Below are 12,501 nucleotides of genomic sequence, written 5' to 3'. Positions count from 1 at the left end.
CCGGGGAACATAGGGAGGACCCCAATTTAATAGGGCCATATGTAGCTGAGTCAATATGTTGTTCATGTTATCCTTATTTTGTTTTATTTCATTTTTAATTTCTTTTTTGTGAAAATTCTCAAAACCTGCATTTAATATTTTCTGCCATATTCAACATTTCTGTACATTGTCAACCTTATGTTGATTGAATGAATATGTAGTTCTGGTTTAGCTGTTGTAGACTAGGGGGGCTTTAATTAGTGACACACAAAAGATGCAGGAGTGATGTACTGCAAATCCCCTGCAAAATGTAGGCAGCTTTTGAAGTGGTAAAATGTGCTGTGATATTCTCTATCCTTCGGTTAAGCTAGCACATTTAAATATAATTCATTCTGGCTTAAACTACATGGATATGTAACGATAGCTCATTGCTGACCTGTCTCTGAGATTTGCCATTGGTTTTGGTCGGTGAAAATGGCAATTACTCCTGTTAAATCTGTCGGAGATTTTCCCACATTTGCATATTTCTTGACTCGCTGCAGGGGAATGAGTGACAGCCTGCCACTGTATTGACTGTGCCCCATGTGTTATAGGTGTGTTATGATATTAAATTGTTATTTGTAATTGTGTACTTTTATGGAAGGACTGCATTGAATGAGTTGCCTAACAAGAAAATGGCTCCTTAGTTAATGTGGACTTTTATTCTTCTTCTGAAGAGATGCCCATATTGATATTGTAACGTGCAGGAATCCAATGTAGCGAATTAGGGGGGCAGCCCAAGAACTGCCACAGCCGGGACGCGAACCCATATCCCCCGCAAAGCGGGCGACAACGTTAACCAGTTGACTAAAGGATCCTTTAGCCAAGGGCTAGCGTGTCTACTTATGCATGCACGTTACAATATGAAACTTATCTATTATTTTTGTTTTTGCTTTTACTTTAATTACTGGTTTCAAATACATGTGTAACCACTGTAAGGGCATACATTATTTTAGTGCGCACGCATTTCATTAATAGCAATATTTTGTTATACTTTTAACACGAAAAAAAAAAGAAAAGTTGAGCAGCTTTTGTAATGGGGAATGAGAGACAGCATGCCACTTTGTGTGTATTGACTGTGCCCCATGCTACTTTTTATAGAATACATGTAGATCCTGATTCCTGGTGTGACTGATCATCTTCAGTCTGTGAGCGACCAGTTTACAACTGCTAAGATGAGGTAACTGGAAAGATCAGCTGTTTGTACATATAACAAACAGTCTTTTGCCCATAGGATGAAGAAGATGAGGGAACAGCGAAGCAAAGAAATCAGCTAGGGAAATTTACTCTTGTCATACATAGGGGCTTACTACAAATGGAGTAGACATGAGTCAGCTCAAGGTCTCATCATTTAAACTGTGTAATGATTATTACCCTCTGATCCTCCATGGCATTACTGCTGTGAATCTCATCAATGAGTATAAAATGGAGGTGAATTGTTATCCAGGTGACCTTGTGTGACTAACAGCAGGCTCTCCATTTTAGGCATTATTTCATGATAAATCAAAGAGCCTCTTTTCAGCCACTGATTATCAATGGTGGACACTTTTAGCCATGGCTGCATCTCTATTTAACCCTTTAACCTTTACTTGTACATTGTCAGTGTTGTTGCTATTGCCTAGTCACTGATAAGCCACTGCAGCAAGCAATGTAAAATACAACTAGAGGAGTGCACTTAAAATGCAGATCTCCGCCAAGCATACAGATCTCCCTCTCTCTGGTGTTCGAACTTGGTGGTAAACCACCCCTTTTTTCGCCTACCAGGAGAAGGAAAATAATGCACACACTGGATAAGCGGTTTGGATAATGGATGGATGAATGGACAGACAGAAAAAAACAGTGTTTTTCCTGTCATTATAAGACTTTTGTGCAGCACCCAAGTCGATTGAATGGAAAATATGGGGGGGGCGTTAATATGTGGCACTCAAGCTAAAAAATAAATAAATAAATAAATCCGTCCATTCCATCTATTATCCAAACTGCTTATCCTACTCTCAGGGTCGCAGGGACGCTGGTGCCTATCCCAGCAGTCATTGGGCGGCAGGTGGGGAGACACCCTGGGCAGGCTGCCAGGCCATCATAGGGCCAACACACACATACACACACACACACACACACACACACACACACACACACACACACACACACACACACACACACACACACACACACACACACACACACACGGACAATTCAGTGCAGCTGATTCATCTGACCTACATGTCTTTGGACTGTGGGAGGAAACCGGAGTACCCAGAGGAAACTCACGCAGACACGGGGAGAACATGCAAACTCCACACAGAGGACGACCTGGGACGACCCCCAAGGTTGGACTACCCCGGGGCTCAAACCCAGGACCTTGCTGTGAGGTGATTGCGCTAACCACTGCGCCACCCGGGTTCGCGTCCCAGCTGTAGCGGCTGCCGGCTGCCCCTCGAATTCGCTACATTGGTATCAGAAGTGGAATGGTGAGACCATGAGGCTATCAGAAGTGTGTGTACCCAGAGGCGTGAAGAAGCTGATATGCTGAAGCACAGGGACATGCTTCCTAAAGGAGGGGGTAGTGTGATGACCACGGACGACTAGACTCGCTAGCCCTTGGCTAAAGGGTCGCACCCTTTAGTCGACTGGTTAGAGCAGTCGCCCATGGTGCGGGTGACCCGGGTTCGTGTCCTGGCTGCTGTGTTTTCCCGGCTGTCCCCCGAATTTGCTAATATATATATAAACTTAGCACAAAAAGTAAGGAAATTTGTGTTTGGTAGATTATGTCTTTGTTGTAACAATGCTTGTTGGCAATAAATCTTATATCAGGCACCTGATTGTCAGCACCTGGGGTACCAGAAGCTCAAAACAAGAGTCAATAGCAACAGCAAAATAAGCTGTTTGGCATTGGCAAAGAAGATTTGGCAAATTTTTCATGGATGCAACCCACATACTCAGCTCTGCTGCTCATCCCACAAATGCATGTTCCTTACAAATGTGGCACCATTTGAAAGGGAAATAAACAGGCTTTCCAACGGTATAAGAGTTATTGCCAAGAAGCATTGCTCAACAAAGAAATAATCTACCAAATGCAAATTTCCTTACTTTTTGTGTTTAGTATATATAAGCTAAACAAATGTACCTTTTAAGCACATTTTGTCTGTCAGTTTGTGGATGTGCAGCCTCCTTAGCGGACCCTCAGGTTATCATAATTTCAAAGCCCTTATTAAAACTTCAAATGCATTTAATGGTTATGGTTTTCATGATATGAAATTAATGAAGGTGAATGGCTGCTCTGCAGATTGACTTTAATTCATTCTAAAGCAATAAAATAATAGTAGGAAAAGACTTGAAATGTGTTTAATCACGGCGGGTTTCTCGATATAAAATGAGTTAAGGTGAATGGCTGCTCTGCTGATTGACTTTCATTCATAAAACAACGGTAAGAAAACATAGCTCAGCCATGGGAAGTGTTGTATTGTAGCTAGTGAGATGATTTTCAGCTGTGACTGTAATCAATGCCACTCTTGAAATCGTATTTCTATAGCAGCATTTTAACATTGGAGACTATGGCACTTCCGTGTGGCGCCGAGGTGGATATTATTCATTCATTCAGTGTTACTCCAGCTGAGATCAGCACTGAATGATTTTCTGGCTTGCAAAATATGATTAACTTCTCGTTTACTTTCAAGACTCAGACCCAAATACATGATGTTTTGGTTTTCACACTGTCGCCGCCTGATCTGACTCAACCGTAAATATGAGTTGCACATGCGACTCATATTTACGGTTGGCTAAGAGCGGGCACCTATGGAAAGCACCGTTGGTCGAACAAGCTAGAGTGAATGGAGAGGGAGCGGCAATAGTGAAAACAAACATTTTTCAAATGTTTTTAATCACCACAACCAGGAGAGGTTCACTATTTATTCATAACTATTGTAATTTTCCTCTTTAAATGTTTCCTCAGTCATTTGATTTCCTTTAATTAGTTAATGGCTGATGTTACTACTGGCTGGAGTGGAAACGGAAACGTCAAGGACGTCAGTGTTGATTTTGATCAATGAAACTAGGTTGGAGGTGGAGCAAGTGCTATTTTTCAAAAAAGTGATATGTCCCTCACCTGTTTGCTGATGCACAGAGTGTCGTGTATTGATTACGTCATTGCGTCGCGCTTTGATGCGGCACGCGGAGGAAGAATAAATATGGAGTAAAGTAATGTGAAACGTGGCTCTCGGTGTGCGTTGGATTTAATTCGGTTCTACTGGGCATAATATGCAAGTTAGAAGTGTAACAGTGGCGACGAGGATCCTAAATTCGAATAGTTAAATCTGGAAAGTGAGTTTAGTTCGTCCGCGAGATGGAGAACACCAACGTGCCAACGTTTGATTGCCACAACGAGCCTGCTACGCTAGGTCCTCGTTGGAGTAGATGGCTAACGGCTTTCGGGTTGTTCGCATATGGTAAAGGTCTGATAATGACGGACAATGTCAGCGCAAGTACAAAGATTACTTTTGCATCACGCAGGGACAGATGTGCAGGACGTTTTCTCTACCCTTGACGACACGGGAGGTCCTGAAGATTATGCCAAAGCAGTGGATGCACTGAATAACTATTTCGTGCCTCAGGTGAATACCGCGTTCGCGCGCCAGACTTTCTACCAATTGTCACAGAACAATGGCGAGACTGTACAACAGTTTGTAACACGTTTGCGCCAGAGAGCTAAAGACTGTGGTTTTGGGGCGGATATGTCTAACCAGCCCAGGGATGCGGTGCTGAGTAAATGCACGTCAGAATATGTGCGGAGAAAGCTGCTTGAGGAGGGTTCGGGACTGACTTTAGCGAGAGCGCTAGAGATTGCTGCGCAGTGTGAAAGAGTAGAACAACAGATGGCAGCAATGTGAGTGAGTAACACGGACGCAAAGGCAACTGAGACTGTGAACCAGGTATCCAAAGGGAAATGGGCCAAGAAGAGCCGAAAACGTGAAGGGGAAGGAAAAGGGAAAGAGAAAGTGTGCTATCGTTGTGGGCACGGAGACCACTTTGCAAAAGATGAAACATGTCCAGCACGCGGGCAAACCTGCAGGAAGTGCGGTGGTAAAGACCACTATGCGAAAATGTGCAAATCTAACGGTGGCAAACAGTCAGTGAAATACGTAGACTCAGAAAAGGAAGAGCAACAGGATAAAGATTATGCATTTGTAGTACGTGACAGTAGCAATTCTGATAGACTAACATTTAATGTGGGTGGTGTAGACCTAGTAATGTTAATTGACTCAGGTGCTACAACCAATATAGTAGATGAAAACACATGGGAAGGACTAAAGAGAGAAAAAATTAAGTGTCAGTCCTCCACTTCAGACAAAAAGCTGTATACATACTCGTCAAAGGAATCACTGCCAGTGAAGGGAGTGTTGACATGTGAGGTGAAGATAGGGAAAAGGGAAACCCAAGCAGAGTTCACAGTAGTAGCGGGTCAGGGAATACCACTACTAGGGAGAGAGAGAGCTATGGAGCTAGGTGTGCTAAAAGTGGGTGTAGATGTAGCAGCGGTGACTGATATCAGGGCAGAGGTAAAGAGGAAGTACCCAAAGCTCTTCACAGGGGTTGGCAAGCTCAATACCAAACAGATCAGTCTGCACATCGACAACGACGTGGAACCCGTAGCACAACCACTGAGACGAGTACCGTTCCATCTGAGGGAGGCAGTCGACAAGAAGATAGAGGAGCTGCTAAGCATGGACATTATCGAAAAGGTTGAGGGCCCAACACCGTGGGTAAACCCAGTCGTAGTAGTTCCCAAAGCAAAAGATACTGACATCAGACTATGCCTAGATATGAAAATGGCAAACAGAGTGCTGACTACAAAAGAGGTGGAGAGAGCCTCTGCAGAGGATGAAGAACCGAATGAAGTGAGGAAAGCGATACAGAGTGGCCGGTTTGAGAAGTGTTCAGCCTATGCGCCTATCGCAAAGGAACTATGCACTATAGGACAGTTAGTGTTAAGAAGAACGAGAATTGTTCTACCGCAGAGCCTACAGAACAGAGCTCTAGCGTTAGCTCATGAAGGACATTTAGGTATTGTAGGGACAAAACAGCATCTCAGGGGAAAGGTGTGGTGGCCAGGGATGTACGGGACAACAGAGAAATATGTTAAGTCATGTCACGGGTGCCAACTAGTGGTGCGGCCCGACGTACCAGAGCCATTGCGGCCCACAGCTCTCCCTGATGGACCATGGCAGGATATTGCCACGGATTTGTTAGGTCCGTTACCAACAGGACATTCTATCCTAGGAGTTGTAGACTACTACAGCAGATATTATGAGTACGAGATCATGCGATCCACCACAACAGACAAAGTGATAGACCGTCTAGAGAACATATTCAGCCACCATGGTCTACCTTTCTCTATCAGGTACGACTGTGGACCACAGTTTTTGTCATCACAGTTCCAGGAGTTCTGTCAAGACAACGGCATACAGCACGTGAAAACAACGCCTAAATGGGCACAAGCAAATGGAGAAGTGGAGAGGCAAAACGCGTCGATCATGAAATGGATACGCATCGCACAGGCGGAGGGACTGGACCGGGGGAAGGAACTCCAGAGGTACGTCACCATCTGCAGATCCATAGACCACTCCACCATGGTCAAAAGCCCAGCTGAACTCTTGTTCAACAGAAAGCTGAGAGGAAAGCTGCTGGACATCAGTACACCTAGGAGTGACCTGGAGGCACGGGACACTGATGCAGAGCGAAAGGGAAGTCCAAAATATACGCCGACGACCGACGCAGAGCCAAACCATCCCAAATACAAGTGGGAGGTGAAGTCCTTTTGAATCAGGACAAAGCAGATAAGTTCACGACAACTTTCAACCAGACACCACACACGGTAATCAGTAAGAACGGTAACAATGTGGTAGTCGAGTCACCCACAGGAACTCAGTACTCCAGAAACACAACCCATGTCAAAAGGTACACACCAGCTGAGCTGACGTCATCACCTGCTGGAAAAGAAACACAGACAACACTGAGTGAGAATGAAAACCATGGACTTGAACACACAGAGAGGTCCACGCCAGAGACACACAGTCAGGGGTCATCCCCATGCCGACCTCTGACAGCACAGACAGAGAGACCTCGCCGAGAAATAAAGATGCCCCAGAGATTCACAGGTTTTGTTATGAAGTGAATTCAATGTGAGAATGCATATGTTCATGTGTATGGTAATAGAGAAAATTAATACACAGTGCTAGGGGGCAGGAATGTTTATTCTGTGAGAGAATATGTTATTAACATTCAGAGATATACTCACTGGCCACTTTATTAGGTACACCTTGCTAGTACCGGGTTGGACCCCCTTTTGCCTTCAGAACTGCCTTAATCCTTCGTGGCATAGATTCAACAAGGTACTGGAAACATTCCTCAGAGAGTTTGGTCCATATTGACATGATAGCATCACGCAGTTGCTGCAGATTTGTCGGCTGCACATCCATGATGCGAATCTCCCGGTCCACCACATCCCAAAGGTGCTCTATTGGATTGAGATCTGGTGACTGTGGAGGCCATTTGAGTACAGTGAACTCATTGTCATGTTCAAGAAACCAGTCTGAGATGATTCGAGCTTTATGACATGGCGCGTTATCCTGCTGGAAGTAGCCATCAGAAGATGGGAACACTGGTCATAAAGGGATGGACATGGTCAGCAACAATACTCAGGTAGGCTGTGGCGTTGACACGATGCTCAATTGATACTAAGGGGCTCAAAGTGTGCCAAGAAAATATCCCCCACACCATTACACCACCACCACCAGCCTGAACCGTTGATACAAGGCAGGATGGATCCATGCTTTCATGTTGTTGACGCCAAATTCTGACCCTACCATCCGAATGTCGCAGCAGAAATCGAGACTCATCAGACCAGGCAACGTTTTTCCAATCTTCTATTGTCCAATTTTGGTGAGCCTGTGCGAATTGTAGCCTCAGTTTCCTGTTCTTAGCTGACAGGAGTGGCACCCGGTGTGGTCTTCTGCTGCTGTAGCCCATCTGCCTCAAGGTTCGACGTGTTGTGCGTTCAGAGATGCTCTTCTGCATACCTCGGTTGTAATGAGTGGTTATTTGAGTTACTGTTGCCTTTCTATCAGCTCGAACCAGTCTGGCCTTTCTCCTCTGACCTCTGGCATCAACAAGGCCTTTTCGCCCACAGAACTGCCGCTCACTGGATATTTTCTCTTTTTCGGACCATTCTCTGTAAACCCTAGAGATGGTTGTACGTGAAAATCCCAGTAGATCAGCAGTTTCTGAAATACTCAGACCAGCCCGTCTGGCACCAACAACCATGCCACGTTCAAAGTCACTTAAATCACCTTTCTTCCCCATTCTGATGCTCGGTTTGAACTGCAGCAGATCGTCTTGACCATATCTACATGCCTAAATTCATTGAGTTGCTGCCATGTGATTGGCTGATTAGAAATTTGCGTTAACGAGCAGTTGGACAGGTGTGCCTAATAAAGTGGCCGGTGAGTGTATGGTTATGTTGTTCAAGTGACCTGTTGTTTATGTAAAGGAGACATTAGAGTTCTCCAAGTAAGGGGGGGATGTCATGTATTGATTACGTCATTACGTCGCGCTTTGATTCGGCACGCGGAGGAAGAATAAATATGGAGTAAAGTAATGTGAAACGTGGCTCTCGGTGTGAGTATGATTTAATTCGGTTCTACTGGGCATACTATGCAAGTTAGAAGTGTAACATGGAGCAGGTTAGAACATCTTCATTGGGAAAAAACTGAAACAATCTGATGCTCACTCATTTGCTTCGCATCCAGTTAGGAACCAGTGTAATCCCCTCCAGGCTACCGCCAGGCGGAGATAAAGCAGACGGCTTTTTTAATCTGTGCTTTCAGTTTAGTATGGATTCAGTTTAGTATGGACTTTTATAATCTGTGCTTTCAGTTTACTATTGTTGCAGTGTTCATCTATTCTACAATAATCCTTGTTAATTTGTTGGTTCCTTATTTTATGCAGCTCTGCCTGTATGTATTCTCCCCAGTTTTTGTTTGGTTCTAACTTTGTCCTTAGCCCTCTTATAGTATAGACCCTTTAAATTAAAATTAAAGGGCCTATACTATATATAGACCCTTTAAATTAAAGGCTACATTTGGGATGATGAAAAGCAAAGTGTCATAATCGGTTGTAACTTGTCCCACTAGCTGTAAATGAGGTCTGCTCCATGCACTGTTGAAGGGAAGGGAATTCATTGAAGCACCTGTCAGTAATTGAACACCTAGCACAGGTTGGATTTAGCCAGTAGACAAAGGACTTACAGACCATCAGAGGGCTACTATGTCTATTATGTTCCTTTTGGGTGCTAAAACCTATAACTTACCTTTAAAACCTTCACAGTGAAATTCTGAAGTGTTTGGGAATCTCTAAAGCACACATGAGTCATAGCATCCCTGTTCTCAGAGAATCAATATTTTACCCCCTGACATACACTGGCGGCAATCCAGCAGTTAGGTCAGCACTGTCAGGCTTTTGGGCGGTAAGAGGAGAGAGCAAGAGTCTCATAAGATGTGTGAATTTCCCTTTTACAAGCGCTAGAGTTCGAGGGCGGCTTCTTAAAGAGTCCAGTCTTTTTCGGCTTGAAAATCCTCCAATCCTATCAACCGCTTTCGTAGTCGTCAATCAATTACTAAAGGACCTCGAGAGGAAAAAGCAATCTTTGGCCGCAAATTCTGCAAATTTTTCAAGCTGAGGGTTTTATGAACAGACATTCTCATTTCATTCTATCGTCAATAATTAGAAATAGTGGGAGAAGGGGAAAAAAAGCGAGAGGGACCTTCAGAGACTTAGCATTTCTGAAAGCATGCAAACTATCCCATAAAGCATCCTGGTCAAACATTCTTTTCTTCTCTTATTTGCCTCAGTGGAGGGATGCATTCAACAACGGCGCCCCAGTTCTTGTTCCGATAACAATAAAGGGGGTACTTTTAAAGCCATCTGACTTGTGTAAAATGGTCAGGTCTCTTGGCTATTACTCTGCTTTCTGGCATTATTAATATATAAATAATTTCATACAGCACCACTTAAACATCTCAATCTCTAAACTGCCCCCATTTGCTGTAGTAAAATCAGATTCTCTTCAAGGCAGGAGCCTCCGCAGCCGCTCATTAACATGTTGATGATTTTATATTTTTATATATGAATTTCATCACAGTGTTTGGCTTTGCTCTACTTGGGTAAACTCACACTTCCACCTTTGTAGGCATGATTACCCACCCACCAACCAATCTATTCCAGTATTTCCACTACATTTACTCTCATATGCTCAATCTACTGTTTATCATTTCAACATAGATGTGCTTGTTCCTTTGTTGATAACTACGTACTGCTGTATCAGTAAGACGCATGTCCTGTATGACTAATGTTCTTTCTTCCTTTGTTTTTGAATGCTAAATTTAGTTCCAATTTGCTAGACAACAGAATGTTTTATTTTGCTTTCTCGAAGGGTGTTTATAATGAACAAATCTGTCTGCGTTGTAGGCTACCCACGTTACACGGTAATTGGCGACCACAGCTCAGGAGAACACCACTTGCGAATCCAACGTGTTGAATTGATGGATGACGCTGTGTTCGAGTGCCAGGCTATCCAGGCTGCCATACGGTCCAGGCCTGCCCGCCTCACTGTGCTGGGTGAGTGAAATCAAAATACATCAGTGGCTCTCAGTCAAGTCCTCAAGTAACACCAGTACTGCAGGTTTTCCGTTCTTCCAAGTGTTTTATTACATTCACCTGTTCTAGTTTTTCTAGCCTCCAATCAGAAACGATTTAGACCTGTAACAGCAGGCAAATGTAATGAAATACTTGGCTAAATAGAAAACCAGCAGTACTTGTGGTACCTGTGGATCTGATTGAGAATCACTACATAAAAAGACATACATACACACACACACACACACATACATACATAAAAGTGGCCAATTTGTATAGTTAATTCTAATGAATGTATGAACACACAAACACATAAATGCATGCATATTTATGTGTACATATAAACACACAATGGTATTTTTTCTTCAATATCTATCTTGAAAACATCCTCAAGCATTCCAATTCAGTCTTGAGCACAGATTATCAGCACTCCCATGATGCGTGGTGGAAAGCATAGCTTTTTCTGGAATACAAGAGGAATAATTGTTGGAGTTCTCACAACTCTGGATACCTTTTATTACTTTGAAAGTGTTGTTGTAATGTAATAAAGAGCAGACATGGTTTGTCAAAGAAATAATATAGATAGTGCTGTGCTGGGATCTAAAGTGATGTGAGGCGTTGAAGGTGCCCTCTGGAACTGGGGCCCACTAAGCAATGGGAAACAACAGAGATCCAAAGCAGTCCCCACTAGTTATTATAATATTTATATTCGTATATGTCATCTTGATGTGCAAACACTGCAACACAATCTGATAGTCTCACCGAGCCCCGCTTGTGTATTGTGAGTTTTTTATTTATTATTTATATTTGGTTGTTCGCCTCCTTGTTTTTTGTTCATTTTCCATTGTATAGTTGATTTGGTACTTTTGGTCCATATTCATTGTTCTTGGTTACATCTCATTTGGGTTTGGGAACATGGCTATTGTCAGGTAACCATGGTTGATTACTTGTGGTCATGTGGTTTACTCAGTCACAAAAGAACCCATCTGTCAGGCAGTTGGGCATGTTACTCCCAAGTTATTCTCTGATGATGGCATCTACATGGTCAAAATCATTTTTAAGTCCTTTTTTACTATTTTGAAATAGCCATACCATAATGCCCACCCACCCACACACACTCCCCCTGGAAATATTTCTTGGATCTCTCTTTGCCCATACATAATTTGTAGATTGATTGACCCATTGTTTTGTTTTGTCTTTCAAATATCATTATGGGCTTGGTATAATGTCAAAAGCAAGAAAAAGAAACTGAGACATTTTGTATGCAAAGCAGTGAAAACTAATCAACAATAACATTCCCTATCAGACAGACAATGTTGAGCATCAGTCAATTTTCTCAGACTCATATTTCCACTTTAATTTCCTTCCCTCTGCATGTGGCCTCCATTTTCATTATTAAGCCTGAGAGGTTACCAGTTCTTAATTAAACTATATTGGGTTATCATTCAGTGTTGCCAGTTATGGCTTATTGGGCAGCATAGGTACAATCACTGCCATTTCTTTCTACAGCACTTCCAGCTTAGCACCATCTCTCTCTCTCTGTCTGTCTGTCTGTCTGTCTCTCTCTCTCTTTGTCTCTCTGTCTTTCTATCTCTGTCTCTCTCTCTGAGCGGAAGTGTGAGTGAGCATGCTGAGCAGACACATGAGAGCGGTTGTGAGCGTTTTTCTATCTTTTTTGCTATTTTCTCCTTGCAAATGTTGTACATACTGTGTTTTGTAGGGGTACTGGTTTGGTGTGTGTACATAAGGAGGTTTTAAGGGGATTTGTGTGTGTGTGTGTGTGTGTGTGTGTGTGTG

At 43.2% G+C, this 12,501-nt stretch overlaps 1 protein-coding gene across 1 annotated transcript in view; it reads left to right on the top strand.

The window, feature by feature from the left end:
• kirrel3b (kirre like nephrin family adhesion molecule 3b) overlaps positions 1-12,501 on the top strand; it is a 137,357-nt gene that overhangs the window by 17,826 nt on the left and 107,030 nt on the right. The window contains exon 3 of the mRNA XM_056282841.1: positions 10,537-10,686. Within this exon, the coding sequence (XP_056138816.1) occupies positions 10,537-10,686 (150 nt within the window). The remainder of the gene's footprint in view (positions 1-10,536; positions 10,687-12,501) is intronic.

The sequence above is a fragment of the Lampris incognitus genome, chromosome 7, assembly GCF_029633865.1.
Source record: "Lampris incognitus isolate fLamInc1 chromosome 7, fLamInc1.hap2, whole genome shotgun sequence".
NCBI lineage: Eukaryota > Metazoa > Chordata > Actinopteri > Lampriformes > Lampridae > Lampris > Lampris incognitus.
Note: the sequence above shows the minus strand (reverse complement) of the source record. Positions and strands in the feature narration are given on the sequence as shown.